At 38.8% G+C, this 18,016-nt stretch overlaps 1 protein-coding gene across 5 annotated transcripts in view; it reads right to left on the bottom strand.

The window, feature by feature from the left end:
* elapor1 (endosome-lysosome associated apoptosis and autophagy regulator 1) overlaps positions 1-18,016 on the bottom strand; it is a 130,075-nt gene that overhangs the window by 70,009 nt on the left and 42,050 nt on the right. For all 5 annotated transcript variants that reach the window (XM_059950389.1, XM_059950388.1, XM_059950386.1 and 2 more), the window contains exons 2-3: positions 9,938-10,058; positions 2,628-2,814 (exon numbers count right to left, since the gene is read on the bottom strand). In XM_059950389.1, the coding sequence (XP_059806372.1) occupies positions 2,628-2,782 (155 nt within the window). In that variant the 5' untranslated portion in view covers positions 2,783-2,814; positions 9,938-10,058. The remainder of the gene's footprint in view (positions 1-2,627; positions 2,815-9,937; positions 10,059-18,016) is intronic.

Here is an 18,016-nt window from a genome sequence, read left to right as displayed (position 1 = left end):
TAGAACTGAGATTCAGTAATTCATTACTACTGATTTACACTGAATTCCCAATGGCTCTTTATTCTGCTAAATTACACTGTCTGATTACTTAGACAGCTACGCAAGTAATAAATTCATAATTGTTAAAATGCATCGAGTTCCAGTAGCGAATTTAGAAGCAGATTTAGGTAGCTACTTTTATGCCTGATATTTTATTTAGCAGCTCAGCAATTCATTCACTAAGGGATGAAATATTCAAATTTGGCTGGTGTAAGGGCTATTTGTCAATCTGACCTTTGCACTAGTTACTCCCATACAAACACCACCTGGTCTTCTTCTGGGGTACTCAGCACCCAGCACAGAGCTTGTAGATGATTTGTTTTCATTGTGGTTTTGTGAGTTCTGATGTGGCTGCTGAGACTAATGCGGGAATAGGAGGACCCTGACACAATTTCAGGTGGGAGGTGGTGGAAGACCTTTGCCATTTACACTCCTGGTGTGTGGGCTTGAGATTTCAAATACTATTCCCAATGCTCCTTCTCCACTTTGTATAGTCATGCATCAGGAGTCAGTGGGGATCTTGCAGTGTTTCTTTTTCCTAAGGAGACTTTGAAGTGTTTCCCCAATCTGCCTGGCAATTTCTAGTATTCAGAATGAAGTATCTGTTTTGGGAGTCTTGTATGCAAACAACATGGCCTCCCCAGTGTTAACGGGCTGAGTGCAACAGCATCTCGATGTGGGTGATAATGGTCTGGGAAGGGACACTCATGTTGCTTTGCTGATCCTGCCCATGAATTTGTAGGGTTTTGCTAACACAACATTGGTGGTATATTTCCAGTGCCATGCATTGCCCATTGTAGGTTGTCCAGGTCTCAGAAACTTATAGGAAGGGAGGGATACTGCTGTCTCATAGGTTAAGCACAAGGAATCACAAGAACTCCAGGTGAGAGTTCTATCTTTTTTCTTTATATCATTGTAATAGCAGGATGATTTTTTGCAGAGGTCTCCTGAAGTTAATTGGAAACACACAGAAGGCTGACAAAAAAAAACATCATGCCATGCCACTTAGTTTTCAGGGTTCTTCAGCTCTCTGCAGTTAGTGCTGATATACAAGAACACTTTCACATTATGTTAGCCAGATCTTACCAGTGTTGCTTAGGTATATTGGTCAAGGTGTTTTGAAATCCAGAGGGATTTGCGAAGCATGATATTTAGAGCCTATATTTAGAGCTTAGTGGGGGTTTTTTTTCTTAATAATAGAAACTTTTAGTCTTTTTTTCTTGAATTGTTAAGAGGAGTTGTGGGTCCTTTTATATATTAGCTCAGTATTATACTATATATGATTTTGATAGTGCACACTCTTTTTTTGTTTCTACTTTTATTGGAATATGTATTTGATATAACTTTTCTGATTTGTATTTGTCTTTATATATTATTTTTAAAAATCAATAAAAAAGATTAAAAATTATATTTAGAGCCTAGAAAAAGAATCACACTTGTATCCCTGGGTCAGAGAGTGAGTGCTGTACATCAAAGAAACAGACCCAACCTGTCCATGCCAATCATGATACCCATCTGCACTAATAACATTTGCCCACATTAGGCCCAAATCCCTCTATTCCTTTGCTACTCAAGACCTGTCTAACCACTGTAATTGTATCTGCCTCTATCACTTCCACCAGCACCTCATTTAAAATAATCACCATCTTCTGTGCAAGAAACTTGCCCCTTAGGTCTCTTAAATTTCCCCATGCCCTCTAAATTTTAGACTCCCCTGCTCTAGTAATAAGACTCTGATTATATAATCAATCTATGTCTCACATAATTTTATAAGCTTCTGTCAGGTCACTCCTCATATTCCAGTGAGAATAATCCGTCGGTTCAATATCGCCTCACAATGCTTAAAGGAGATTTGTTGAAATCGAACTCACATGCACCACTTGTGCTGGCAGCCCCTTCCACACTCTCACGACCCTGAGTGACGAACTTTCCCCACACAATAACCTCTTCCACATTATTTCTAATGCTTCCACATTCCGTAGTGTGGTCACTAGAACGCAGGTGCGGCCTGACCAATTTTTTTTTGTAGCTGCAACATGGCATCCCAACTTTTAAACTCGATCTTCAGGAAACTTCATTGCTACTTCGGATTCTTCTTCCCCTTTTTTCTTCTTCTTGGTCTTTCTATGCTTCCTTAAGGTTTGGCAAGTGTAAAAGTGTGCCAAGAATTTAACTGATGAAAAATTGGGGTTGGATCTGTGTTTCTTTGGTGTATATCCCCAGTCACCAAAACTTCAAAATGAGAGCACGCACTTAGAAAAATCTTCCTTTTAAAACATAAGAACATAGAAAACCTGCAACACAATACAGGCCCTTTGGCCCACAATGCTGTGTCGAACATGTACTCATTTTAGAAATTACCTGGGGTTACCCGTAGTCCTCTTTTTTTTATTGTAGTAAGTAATGAAACTCAAGCTAATTGATGGCATTATTTTATACCTCAAATTTCAACAGCTGTTGTATGTGATATCATACATATAGAAACATATTCTGTAACAATATCAGAAATCTTACAATAAGGAAATAAATAAATTTCAGCTAGGAGACAATCATCAAAGGTGATTTTGAATGATGTACAGGTAACCTACATGGTACAGTTCCCAGTTGAGTATTCATCTGCTGCGTCTTGAGCTACTGCTGAAAGAACAAATCCTGGTGGGACTGTATCCCATTCATTAAATTCAATGCCAGTGCCGAGGGAGTAAGTACCAGCGATGCACTTTCTGCACAGTTGCTCTTTCATGTCTAAGAACTGACCAGCTCCACAGGAGAAAGCTGTGAAAATGGGAAGAAAATCAAATTAGGAACTTCTGAAAGACTGCCAATTTAGTCAAAACTTATTAACTAAATGACAAATTTTAACTGCCACAGTTTTGTCAGTAATGACTGCTTTTCAATTTTCATATTTAAGCTAAAGGTAAAATGTCTTTACACAATCATTTATTAGGGTTTATCTGGAAACATCACAAAACAATTACAATGAAAATAGATAATGCCAATTTTCAAGACAAAACATTGATGCATTTTGCACATAATTAACTTATACTAGACATATTTTCCTTAACATTCTTGGCTTTTGCATCTGGGCCACATATCAATAGAGCTATAACTGCTCAGAAGGCCAAACAATGCAGATTTCTTATTTTTACACATTTATTGACTGTCCTGAGAGCTCTAGCTAAAATAATATATAGTACTAAGCCATTTTTCTACTGTGTCTAGCCACATTTCTGGAACCTATAAATGCATTTTATGGGATCAGAATGTGGTACAATAAAACTGAGAACTATATACCTTTCAAACATTGAGAGACTTGTGGAAAAAATATTATTTTATGTTTTTCTTCATCCCATATGGAGCAGATCTCAGTGAATGCCAATGGTAGAACATATGTGGTAGAGCAAAGGGACCTAGGTGTGCAAGTATATGCTTCTCTGAAAATGGAGTCACCGGTCGACAGGGTGGTGAAAAAACCATCTGATATGACAGCCTTCATTCATCAGGACACTGAGTGTATTATTTAGGATGTTATGTCACTAATTTTTATAGATGCACCGTAGAAAGCATTCTTCTAGGGTGCATCACAACCTGGTATAGAAGTTGTCCTGTCCAAGACCGGAAGAAGCTGCAGAAGATCGTGCACACAGCCCAGCACATCACACAAACCAATCTTCCGTCCTTGGACTCACTTTACACCACACGCTGTCAGAGCTGTGCTGCCAGGATAATCAAGGACACGACCCACCCAGCCAACACACATTTTGTCCCTCTTCCCTCCAGGAGAAGGTTCAGGAGCTTGAAGATTCATATGGCCAGATTTGGGAACAGCTTCTTTCCAACTGTGACAAGACTGCTGAACGGATCCTGACCCAGATCTGGGCCGTACCTTCCAAATATCCCGACCTGACTTGCACTACCTTACCTTCCCTTTTCTATTTTCTAATTATGATTTATAATTTAAATTTTTATTATATTTGCTTTGATTTGTACTCCAGGGAGCGCGAAGCGCAGAATCAAATATTGCTGTGATGACTGTACACTCTAGTATCAATTGTTTGGTGACAATAAAGTAAAGTTATGTTGCAAGATGTTGGTAAGGGCACAGCTGGAATACTGCGTACAGTTTTGGTCATGCTGTTGTAGGAAGGACATTAAAATGAAAAGAGTGAAGATTAATGCCAGGTCATGTGTGTATCAGCTGAAGGGAGAGGTTGGGCAGACTAGGACTTTGTTCCTTGGAGCAACAGATATTGAGGTGAATAATATCAGGAGGCATAGACTGAGTGAACGCACACGGTCTTTGCCCCAGGGAAGCCTCTAAACCTTCCTTATCAGCGCTTAACGTTGATGCTTTATAGCTCGGGTGCCTGAGTTCAGAGTTCAATCCCAGCATCCCATGGAACGTGTGGGTTTTCTCCGGGTGCTCCAGTTTTCTCCCACAGCCCAAAAACATACCAGTCAGTAGTTTAATTGTTCACTGTAAATTATCCCTGATTAGGTCTGGATTAAATTGTGAGTTGTTGTGGGTACTACAGACATCCCACCTCTCCTGGAAGTTCAGGGAGTCTCCCGCATATTGACAGCAGCTCCCTGGTGCCCACAAATTATATACAATATCCCGGAAATCGATTTATTTTGAGAGGGAGAGGGCATCCTGATTGGTCTCTCTTCACGCTAAGAAGACCTATCAGTTTTCTCTGTGGGCGGGCTTTACAATTGACCTCTCTCTCTCCTTCATTGTCCATCAGTTCAGTATAGTGTCCTGCAGCAGAGTGTTCCAAAGAAAGAAAATATAAAACGTACTTCACCCTAGACTACACTAAAGTGTACTCCTGCCTAATAGGGGTCAAAAATAATGACAGTGTTGGTCGCTGCAGTGTTTGCAACAGTGACTTTTCTATTGCCCATGGTGGGTCAAATGACTGTAAAAGACATGTTGAGGTGAGTTTAACAGGCGTCATTCATTCATTAGCATAGCTAACGTTATTTAAACTAGCTCGCTGGTTGCTAAGGAGCTACTCTATTGATGTCCTACGTGATGAGGCCAAACTCCCTGCGGACTTGCTTAAAGTTGTAATAGAATTAAAAAATGACTCCATGATAACATAGTATAATATAATATAAGTACATATTTTAATGTCACATTCTCTGCACATACTCAACTTGGTTTACAGATTAGACAAAAGCACTAAACAAAATATCACAAACACCCTTGGAGGTCGAAGGGGGGGGGGGTGCTACCTCCCTGAAATGAGTTTTTGTAGGGTGGGATGTCTGGTACTAGGCAGAACAGCACAAAGGGCCTGAAGGCCTATTGCATGCTGTATCTCTAAACAAATAAATAAATAACGTCTACCTATCCACATGACTTTTAAATGTTGTCATTGACCACTTTGACCACCTCCTTTAGCAACTTCTTCCACATACTCAACATTCCCTGTATAAAATCTTGCCAATCAGATCCTTTTAAATCTTTTGCCTCTCTCCTTAAGCTTATGCTCTCTAGCTTTTGAATACCTTTCCTTTGCGAAAATCATGGAAAGCATTTACCATATCTACAGTATATCCCTTTTGATTTTATACAACTTCTATAAGATCATGCTTCACTCTCCTACACTGCGCTGGATGAAGTCTTAGAACATCCAACCTCCATCTCCAACTCAGGATCTCAAGTCCCATTCTTGCCAATTTTCTTTGCATAATTTCCAGCTTAATGACTAATTTCCCAAATTTGAACACAGTACTCCAAGTGCAGCCTCGCCTCTGACTTGGTATAATGTCATTCATTTATACTCAGTGCCCTGACTAACGTAGGCCAGCATGCCAAATGCCTGCTTTATCACCACTCCAACTCTCCAAGGTCCCTCTGTTAGGGAGTCATACTGCACAGAAATGGGCCCTTTGGCCAACTGCTCCACACCGACTGAGATTCCTTGTCTACCATCTAAGTTAGCTCTATTAGCCCATGGTTTGCCCATACTCATCTAAACCTTTCCCATCCATGTGCTTATCCAGGTGTCTTTTATACATGATTAATGTACTTGTCTCAATTACAGTACTGTGCAAGAGTCCTTGGTACATATGTAGCTAGAATGCCTAAGACTTTTGCAAAGTACTCTATTTGTCAATGAGGAGCAGAGAGCAAGTTTGTAAATCTGGCGGGAGCAAAGGATGTTGGGAATTGTGAAGGCGGAGCATAACGGGAGGGATGTAGGACAGGTGGCAGAGAAGGAATGCCAGGGGCAGGGGGTGGCATGTGTACAGACACACCTAGCCCTGAGGCACCAGCCAAGGTAATCTGATTCCAAACATTATTGATCATTACAGAACATTACAGAATTATTCTCTGGTGCTTCCCATTCCCTGCCCTCTCCCTTCCTGTTTCCCCAACTATGATTCTTCTCAACCTTTCCCCCTTTCCACTCTCAGTCCATGATAGAGACCCATATCAGATTCAGGTTATCATTACTCACATATGTCATGAAATTAGTTTTTTTTTGTTGGAGCAGTACAGTATAAATCACTACAGTACTACACAAAAGTCTTAAGCACCCTAGCTCTATTACCTCTCTGCCGAAGACTTTTGCGCAATACTGTACATCTTCCAGTAGCTCATTGTATATTCAGATCACCTCGAGGCAAAAAGATTCCCCTCAGGTTCCAGTCCGTTCCCCCTCTAGGTTCTAGGTTCTGTAATCCTGGGGAAAAAAGACTGTGCTTTCATCCTATCTAGGCCCCTCATGATTTTACATAAAACCACTTTTCATTTTCCAGAAATCTAATGAATGTACTCTTGGCCTACTTAACCACTCACTATAACTCAGCACCTCAAGTCTTGGCAACATCCTGATAAATCACTCCTGCATTCTTTGCTATTTATAGCACCTTTCCTTCTTCAAAGTAATCTTCAGAAGCAAATCAATTGACCAGAACTTCAGGTACGGTATTTCTGAATTAATCTTTCTGTAAATAGCTTGAAATTCGTTGCATGAGAAGCAGGTGATTTTTTAAAATTATAATCAATACAACTCTCTGGCTACAAATGTTCGTTTCAAGAAGTGATATAATTTTGGTAAATCATATTTCACTTTCTAACTTAATTATCCACCTATGCCCCAGGTCTTTATATTAGTTTAAGCAATACTATTTAATTTCTCATTTCTGAAGGTGAGAATTCTTCTTTTGAACAATGCAGTGTTGGCTGCAAGGATCTTCTCAAATTTATTCTCAATGGCAACTGCTCCACGGTACAGAGGTTATGAGATCTTTGTGGAGAGCTTTCTTTGAGACCAACAGTAAATACCACCTCCTCTCAGCTGACAAATGTCATTAAGCTGAATGGCAAAACATCAAATTTCCATCAATCAATAATGTAAAAGGCATTAAGATATTTACTTCATTGTATTTCAGCAAACATTTCATGTGACCAACACACACAAAATGCAGGTGGAACTCAGTGGCTCAGGAAGTTTCTGTGCTTCGAGGAATAAATAGTTGACATTTTTGGCTGAGACCCTTCATCAGGACCTGAATATTCATTCCATCATCTGGACAATCTCTTGTATTTATTACTTCATATGACTACGTTATATTTAACTGTTTAGTTTCTAATGAAGGTTATTGTAAGGCACAAGACATTCTGCATGGGTATAAGAATAAACAACAGAATATATGTCGTTTCCTTTGCATAACCTATTTAATTTTTCCATGAACTTATTTATCGAAATATAGTGAGGGCCTCCTCAATCCAATGATCTTGCTATATTAGAATTTTAAATTTCCATAGACTACTTTTTCCTTTCTACTTGTAACTCTGCACCTCATCTGAAGGTGTTAACTTGGGTCTTTGTAAGTTAAAACGACAGGGCAGCCTGTCAGAAAGCATTAATTCCTCGTAGTCTTTTTCTAAAAATAAATATTCAAAACTAAAGGTCGGTATTTAATAGGACAAGATGAATGTCAAATAAATTAAATCACACACATCTAGTTGGGAAATAATGCATTTATACAACATGGTCAATTGTTGGTTTTAAAGTGTTCAGCAAACCAAATTAAATCTTGATATATGTCCTTGGAACCATCGAGACTATAAGACACAGTTGGAGGCCATTCACCCCTGTACACTCAGGACTGCATGGGCAGATTCTGCTCCAACTTCATCTACAGGTTTACAGATGACACCACTAGAATGGGTCGCAGCTCAAATGCGTCAGAGTAGTGAGCCTTGTGACATGGTGTCATGACAACAAATGTCAGGAAATCAGATAAGCTGGTTATTAAAAGGTACTGGCAAAGGAGGGCAGGGTCGGTGGTGAGTGCAGTGTACATGTTCCTGTTTCCATCAGTGATGTTGAGGCTGAGACGGTTAAAAGCTTCAAGTCCCTAGGAGTCACCAATAGCCTGCTCGGGTCCAACCACTCTGATGCCATGGACCAGAAACATCACCAGTGCGTCTACTTCCTTAGGAGACCAAAAAATCCTCCTTGATCCTCATCAATTCTTAACCAGTTTACCAATGTAAATGGTAGATCCTAATGCTGATTGGGAATCCAATCTAACATCCTTTTCCAGAAATTAACCAACCACCTTCATCAGGATGGCCGCAGTGAAAAGCACGTCAGGAAGACAGGGGATCCAAAACACTGTCAGGGTGACAGTGAAGGACCTCAGTGAGGGGCACTCCTTTACCAGGGACCTCTTCATCAAGAAGGTCCAGCTGAAAGGTGTACCACTTTAGGGAGCTATGAGTGACAATGGTGCTATGTTTGTTTTGTTTTAAAGAATTTATACTACTGAATATAATGATCATGAGTGTACAAGTTTTTTTTGCACTGTTTCATCCTTTGTATATTTTGTATCATGGATAAACTCATTTTGATATAAAAATAGAAAACATGCTATCTGGATGCACCATGGCTTGGTGAGGCAAATACTCTGCCCGTAACTGCAAGAAACTGCAGAGAGAGGTGGACAGCATAATTGAAGAGTCCAATCCCCATAAGGGCAACATATATGAAATCCTGAGAGCACCTACCACCAGGTTTATGGAAAGCTGCAATCCCACTGTTTTACGATTATTAAAGGGTTCCAAAGTACAATAAGATAGACTCAACCTCAGTCTACCTCATTATGACCTTGCACCTTATTGTAAACCTGCCCTGCATTCCCTCCGGAACTGTCATTGTTTATTTTTCACTCTTATTGTTTTGCCTTGTACCACCTCGAGGTGCTGCTGTCATGAGTTGATCTATAGGAGTTGTAAGGAAGTTTTTCACTGTACCTCGTAACATATGGCAAGAATAAACTAATTCAGCAATTTACCATTGTATTCATGCCAATTAAAAAAGAGCTTGTGCTCATAATGATAAATATTCTAAATTTTAGCATGGATGACATCTTATAACAATGTAGATGGCAGCCATTTTGGCCTCTGAAACTGCCATCCTTTAGAGCAGGGGTTCCCAACCTGGGGTTCATGGACCCCTTGCTTAATGGTATTGGCCCATGGCATAAAAAAGGTTGGAAAACCTCGTTTTAGAGTAATCAAACCAGCGATCCAAAAATCCCCAGTGTGGGTGTAATTCTTCATCAATATTTGTCCTTAATATCTTCAAAGCTTTGGTTTACTCATACTTAAGCTTCTAAATACCAAGAAATTCTGTCCTAGCAGGTGCAATATTTCTGGCTATTACTTAATATTGAACTTAGTATTCTATTTGACTCAGATTACTTTCTTTATCCATTGAAAAAAAAAGTGTTTTCTTTTACGTTGCCGGATTTTCTTGTAAAATGCATAGCTGCAGAATTAGAAACACTTTATGAAGTTGCTCTGAATATCTGTGGAGGCTTCTTCAAAAAGAAATACCATCGAAATGACTTGAATTTGACAATGGCTTACAGCATGATGTCCCTTTGACAGGGTCCGGCAGTCCTATGCAGCTTCCCGGAATATGAGGCACAGGAACTCTCCATCTGGAGCCATGACTATCACACTCTGTGTATTTATAGTAGTAATCTGACTGCAAGAAACAAGAAATGTTTCATGTTAAACGTACAATACAAATCAAGAGGATTCTTGTATAGCATATTGCTAACAAATTAATGGATGTTAAACCTTTAAAGATGTAACAATTAAATTCAATCCTTTAGTACCACTCAAAGTTAGGCATGTTATTAATAAGTTAGGCATGATATTAGTAACCTCACTGGAAAATACAGTAAATATTAGTGAAAGGACTCACTGAATTAATTCAGGTGCAGCATAAAGTAAATATTTATCTATTTAGTAAAGATCTACAAGATAAGGGAATTACATTGGCCCAATTAGCATTAGGGAGCAGGGTCCTGAGAGCACAAGAAGCCAATGTTCATCCTTCATTTTTGTGATCCCCTGTTACCTCATCAGGTTGGCTTATTGCAGGACCACGAGCAATGTCCTGAAGATAAGTGTAAACACCATCTAGCACTGAAAATCAGATCAATTTTGGCAATAGCAGTCAACAAAATTTTCAAAGAAAATATTGCTCGTCATTATACATTGCTAATCATTTGTGGAAATCAGTACATGATTTACAAGAGCTATCATGGAGGAAAAGTTGAATTAAGCATATTGAGGAGAATCTTAAATACCAGTTTTTTACAATCCAAAATTACCCCTGTGCGAGCACTAAGATCTGCTACATTGTGAGCAGTATGAATATTCCATGTGCTAGTTCCCATTAGATTTACAAGTTTCCTTCCAAGATCTGAAGAACTCCTAATCATCACAAAATATTGATTACTTGTTTTTAGTCTCCTCATTTATCTCCTTGGTCATTTTATGTTGAATTTCTCTGTACACAAAATTAATTGATGCATTTGCTTCTATGCAGGGAAACACTGATATCCATTAAAAACTTCATAACATGGTTAAAATGAATGTATATCTGTATGACTTTAATTACTATTTACCTTAATTCAGTCAGATATATCTATATATTTCACGTGGAAGAACTAGCACACACACAACATAAATTCTAACAAACTAATTGAAGTGATTATAAGGGTTGTACATGCAGTACTGATTTGTAATTGCTCTGTGAATTTAAAGTGGTTTAAACGATGATATTTCACACGGTGTGAATATTCTAGTTTTTAAACACAAAGGTTGATTTCAGTGAAGAGTGCCAGGTAAAGCTCAAACGACTGTGCCTTCAAAGGTTGCTATTTTACATATTTAACTTTGAACCTGTACTGAACTCTAATTCCCCTCAATCGCATGAAACAGCTGCTGTAGTGTCTGAAATGTATCTTCAGAAGTTGCATATGCATAAATGTGGTGTTCAGTAGTTCATATTGTTAAATATTTTCTGTTGCCATTCATTTTGGACATGATAATCTATATGCTTCACCTTCAATTATTGCTTGGGCAAGGTAATCACTAAGATACACAAACTACTAAATGATGAAGCCCCCAATTGAGAGCACATTTACTGTCCTTTCATTTCAGCCAAGAGGTATTCACCATACAGAAGTATTCACCATACAGAAATAATTGTTCATGAGCTTGGAAAAGGCACTGGGTGGTAAACAACAGCATGCTTCTTTGCCTATCTTATATTATTACAGGGAGGACGTGGAAGCTTCAGAGAGAGTGCAGAGGAGATTTACCAGGATGCAGTCTCGATTGGAGAGCGTGCCTTATGAGGATAGGTTGAGTAAGCTGGGGCTTTTCTCTTTGAAGCATAAGAGAATGAGAGGTGACTTGAAGGAGGTATACAAGATGATGAAGGGCATAGATTGAGTGTGTAACCAGACACTTTTCCCCAGGGTAGATAAGGTTAATATGAGGGGTCGTAATTTTAAGGTGATTGGAAGTATGTATAGAGAGGATGTCAGAGGTACTTTTTAAACACAGAGAGTGATGGGTGTGTTGAACATGTTGCCATGAGCTGTGGTAGAGGCAGATACATTATGGATATTTAAAGGACTTTTAGATAGGCACTTGGGTGACTGAAAAAATTGAGGATATGTAGGAGGGAAGGGTTAGAATGATTTTAGAATAGGTTAAAAGGCCAGCACAACATTGTGGGTTGATGGGTCTCTACTGAGCTGTAATGGTCTATGTTCTATGTTCTGATGCCATGGGACATGAGGTCTAGAGGCAAATTTCAGAACTCAGAGTCATTCCTTATAATCTTGCATCACTGTAATGTTGCCTCCAGTCCTAACTGCAGCCCAGGTAATAAACAGGGATGGTGATGGAGCACACTGGTTGAAAGCTTTGATTCTACCAGACTGTTGCTTGGTTGGTCTGAGGTTTTGGTACAAGTCCTATGACCCAAGTCTGGTGCCAAGAATGATGCCGGGTAATTCATTTAGTTTATTCTGCAATTTTGAGAAGCAGTTTCACACAGCAAAGCTCTTTCAGAGAGAATTTGAGGGTCCATCACTTGCTGGAATCACACCTCAGCAGACCAGATTAAGATGGCAAATCCTCTGTGTTAAAATAAATGAATGACCATTAAGTCCACGATTTATTAAAAACAACCTGTTGATGCTTTCTCAATCAGAATTACTGAAACAAGTATTTCATTCTAACTAAATAAAGAATTATAGATCTACAGAGACTGTTTAGATTGGGATTGTCATTTTTGAAATAAGGGACACTAAAAGAAGATTTGACTGAGGTGCATTACATAATGAAAACCATGGAAGGATGAGCAGGAATATAATTGTTTTCTTCATACAGAGTACAATAACCAGGACAAATATTTTTACAGTAATTGGTAGAAGGATTATGTAATATTTCAATATTTCCTCATGACATAGTAAACCATTTTGCCCATTGAGTCTATACCAGCACATTGAGCAATCTCATAAATTCCATTCCACAACTATTTTTCTGCAACCTATTCCTTCTTACATGCTCATCAACTGCTCTCAATTCTCGAGCCACCTACGAATGATGGGACAGTTCACAGTAGCTAACTAACTTATCTGTACAACTTTGGAAAGTGGGAGAAAACCAGAGCATCTGGGGCAAACACACATGGTCTCAGTGAGAATGTGCAGACACCAATAGGTGGTATCCAAGATCAAGGTCAGACAGGATTTAGAAGAAAAACCTCTAGGAGTCTAAAATTCTCTGCCAACAAGGATGGTGAAGATACCTTTGAGGTCAATTCTTTCTCCCTGCAAAACACCAGAAGTTGTACAGAAGTCTTGACTACTATTGCTAGTATGTATTCTTTAGTTGACTGGATCTTGATATCCATGTTTGCAAATATTAACTAAAGCCCAGCAAGAGAAAGGTCCAAACATAAGGGTGGTTGTAGAAAACATAGCAATGAGAGTACTGCCTGAGAAAAGACTGTCACTTTACCATGTGCATGGAGAGTGCTCCGGTCGGGATAAGCTGAAGACACTACTTAAGCATATTTGAATCGATTGTTTGCCATTGTTTGCAAGGCCGTACACCAAGAGCAGGGAGATAGAAGTTTTTATAAATTTCATTTTTGTCTTGAATAGACACAAAGAACCAACTAACCTACTTCTCTGCTGTAAATATCTATGATTTTGTGAATCGCTGAATGTAAATTTCCTAGCACCAGACACAAAATGCTGGAGGAACTCAGCAGGCCAGGCAGCATCTATGGAAAAAAAGTACAGTCGACATTTCAGGCTGAGTCCCTTCAGCAGGACTGGAGAAACCTCATCCAGAGGTGAAATCTCCAAATCATTAGATAAGACCAGCGGTATAACCACTATACACTATTCCTTGACAGTACAACCTTCTGTATGGGTGGGGTAAAGCAAGAGCGGATATGACATTTATATTAATGAGGCTAAATTCCGATATGTTTCGAACAGGTTCAATCAACAGAAACTTACCACTGACACTATATTGACTTGGAAGCACCATCCAATTTGTAGGCTTGAAGTGTGATGTTTTGAAAAACTGCCCAAGAGATCACAGAATGTTTGTGCTGGATATAAGTTGCACTTAATATTGCATGATCTTTTGCGCTGATTGGGTAATTTGGGGAGTATGACACCCTGGTGATACACCCTAAAAAATTTTTGTATTTACTTGCAGTTTGAAACATAATAAACTCTTCATGGGCCTTTCTATTGCACATTGCAATGCCATCAAGTAACCTTACCCCAAAATAACCCTGGAAAAGAGTCTGTATCACAGCATATGACTGATGAGTAGCCATTAGCTCCGTAAAATACATCAAATGCAACAGGGAGAAATGCAAGATAAAAACATAGAATTATATTGACACAAATTATATAATTGACTTGTAAGTTCTTTAAATTTAAACATGAACTTCTTGTTTTGTATATGAGTATTGTAGAATTGCCTCACATTAGGCACCAGGGCAGTATAAGTAAACAGTAATAGAGTACTGGTTTCCCCATAGCCATTATTAACTTTAAATTACACTTAATCCCTTTAATGTTCTGGAAACATGAAATGCATCAGGTTTAATTGTGTGAACTTATAAGAATCTACAGTGAACAAACTTGCTCACAAAAAATCCAGAGTGCAAAATTAAGTCCTCTTTTTAATGTATGAGAACACATGTTAAAATGTTAAAATTATTGAATGTTAGCTCCAAAGCAGTCTATTTGGCCCTCTGCCAGCATCTTGCAAATTATATGCAGTTCAATTTACTGCATATTCACATTATTATATCAATATAATTTTCATATTTTCTACATCCAGGAGGTGGTAATGGGAAACAGATTTTGGAAAATGGTGATGTCATTCTGTTAACCACTTCCACCTCACAACCCAAAAGATGCTATCAGACAATCATATAATATTATTATAACAAGAATACATTGCTGATCTTGATGTAGATCTAAACTGGCAGCAGGAATATTCTGAATTAGAGCACATCAGTTCCATTGAAATTAATGGCAGGAAAGTTGGGGAACTCTGTGAATTTAAAACTAGCCCAAAGCTAAAGTTGATATTGGTCTCCAAAAACACCAGTACAGTGAAAAGCCCAAGAGAAAACAGCTGAGAATAAGGAGGTAAAAATATTATTAGCAATTCATCAGATCATTTTCGGCATTTTATAAACTTCAGCAAAGCTTATTTATTAGTCATGCACAAAAGAATGTGTTTCCAGATTTTTTTATGTTTCAGGAAGATTCTGCAGTTAAACTGTATTCTTCAAACAACCTTTCTTCTCCTGCATTTGGCTCTCAGTCTCTGAAGCCCATTAGTAGGAAAAAGAAAAAAAAATATTTTTTATATAAAATATAGCAGCTATTAATTAAAAGGTATCATGAATTTGTTTCTATTCTAATTGTATTTTCTATAAAAGAAGAAGATGAAAGCCCGTAACTCTGAGTGCACTCATTGGGACGCCGTCGTGATGGCATTTTTTTTTAAGCAGGCTTTGTTATTTTTACGAGGCCAAGTTGCTAGCTCGATGCTCAACCAGCACGTATGGAAAGCGTGTAAGGGAGCCGGCTGGATTCAAACGCGGGAGCCTTCGCGCCAAAGTCCGATGCTGATGCCTCTATGCCACCAGTCAGCGTTTGCCTGGCAGAAAAACCGGTGGAGTTGAGAAGTATGAATAAAATTTCTTCTAAACATCAATATTTCTAAGGATAAAGAAACTCTGTAGATGCTAGGAATCCAAAGCAACACACAAACCTAGAAGGTTTGGCAGAATCTATGGAAATTGATAAGCAGTCAACATTTCAGTCCGAGACCCTTCTTCAAGACTGGGACGGAAGACACCAGAATCTCAAAGCAGTATTTCTAAGCATTAGATTATTACTGTATGTCAATGTAGCCAGATCAACAGAATAATACTCTTTTGTGGCAACATGAAAACAAATCTCTACAAAGTGATATAAATTAGTTCACATAATTAGATAAATGGAGATCTGTTTTTGGAGACCTGTGTGCAGTCAAGGTGTTACAACTGACTGTAGTAAAAATATACCTCTATCTGGGAGATTCAACTGCTGGTGAGTCAGTATCCTGGCAAAAACAACACCATGAAGACTCCAAGCAACTCTGCAACAAGGTTATTCAAAACACAAATCAGGAAATAGACACAGGAAAATTTCCAAGTCATTGAATATCCCTTGGAATACAGTTAAGTCAATCATCAAAAAATGGAAAGAATATTCCCAGCTGTAAATCTGCCTAGAGCAGGCCATCCTCAAAAACTGAGTAACCGTGCAAGAAGGGGACCAGTGAGGGAGGCCAACAAGAGGACTGTGACAACTCTGGAGGAGTTAGAAGCTTCAATGGCTGAGATGGGAGAGGCTGCACATACAACTGTTGCCTGGGTGCTTCACCAGTCACAGCTTTACGGGAGAGTGACAAAGAGAAAGCCACTGCTGAGAAAAACTCACATGAAGTCCCAGCTCGAGTTTGCCAGTAGGCATGTGGGATACTCTGGTCAGCTGGAAGAAAGTTTTGTGGTCTAATGAAACCAAAATTTAACTTTTTGTCCATCAAGCTATATGGTATGTTTGCCATTAGCACATCAACAAAAACACACCATGAAGCATGGTGGTGGCTGCGTCATGCTGTGGGGGTGCTACATTGCGGCAGGCCCTGGAAGGCTTGTGAAGGTAGAAGGTAAAGTGAATGCAGCAAAATAACAGGGAAATCCTGGAGGAAAAATTGAAGCAGTCTACAAGAGAACTGCGACTTGGGAGAAGATTTGTTTTCCAGCAAGACAGTGGCTCCAAGCATAAAGCCAAAGCTAGAGAGGGAAAACAACAAAGTTAATGTTCTGGAGTAGTCAAGTCAGTGCCCAGACCTCAATCCAATTGAGAATTTGTGGCTGGACTTGAAAAGGGCTGTTCACTCACAATCCCCATGCAGTCTGACAGAGCTTGAGCAGTTTTGTAAAGAAGAATGGGGAAAAAATTGTAGTGTCCAGATATGCAAAGCCAATAGAGACCCTCAAGGCTGTTATTGCTGCCAAAGGTGCATCTATTAAATACCGACTTAAAGGGGGCAAATACTTATACAATCAATTACTTTGTGTTTTATTCTTGTAATTAATTTAGATCACCTTGTAGAGATCTGCTTTCACTTTGGCATGAGATTCTTTTTCTATTGATTAGTGTCAAAAAAGCCAAATTAAATCCACTGAGATTCAATGTTGTAAAACAATAAAACATGAAAACTTAGGTGGGAGGCCGTGAGTACTTCTTATAGGAACTGTATGTATGCATTCACAAAGGTAAGCAACTATCTTTGAATTGCCCTATTATTTCAATCTGAGTGAGGGAAAGAGTAACAGATGACAAAAGATGCCACTTATGCATATTCATTGCCATTTTTTTTACCCAATTTATTCTAAACTGTGTAGGCACTAACTAGGAAAAGCAATATTTTAATCCACTGCAATGATTTGATTCATAAACCCTTCAATTTGTTTCTGGGTATTATGATGTAAACCTTTGAATGCATTTACTCCTTCAGGATTCAAGTATATTTAAAAAAGTATGCTTTGCACCGTATTGTCTAAAAATAAATCAATCCTATAAATAAAAAAATAGGTTACCTGCTTCAAATCCTCCATAGAGGCTTCAAAGCTGAAATTCAGTTTTTGATCTCTCTTATCAATGTGTAGATTTAATCTGCCAACTACCCTGTGGAAACTCTGGTAAATTTATCAATGCCTTTCAGCACCCAATTAAAAAATTCAATATCTGCTAACCCATCAGTGAAACACCTATTTGTACAGTATATTAGGTTCCACATGCATCTCACTGATGGTGTAATTCCCTGCTGAAATTGGCAAGTGAGTGCTGGCGGGTACAAAGGGAGTTATGTCTGGGGAACATTGATACTCTGTCACAAAGCTATCAACTCCCTACTGGGCTTTACTTCAGACAGCCTACCTACTCCCAGGTGGCAGGTTCACATTTTAGGTATGTTAATAAAGCTCTAATTTAACCTGATTTAACAGGCTGTTACTTCTGACCTTTGGCATACTGCAGT

The sequence above is a fragment of the Hypanus sabinus genome, chromosome 25, assembly GCF_030144855.1.
Source record: "Hypanus sabinus isolate sHypSab1 chromosome 25, sHypSab1.hap1, whole genome shotgun sequence".
Lineage (NCBI taxonomy): Eukaryota > Metazoa > Chordata > Chondrichthyes > Myliobatiformes > Dasyatidae > Hypanus > Hypanus sabinus.
The sequence above is the reverse complement of the archived record's forward strand: the minus strand, read 5'-3'. Positions and strand labels throughout refer to the sequence as shown.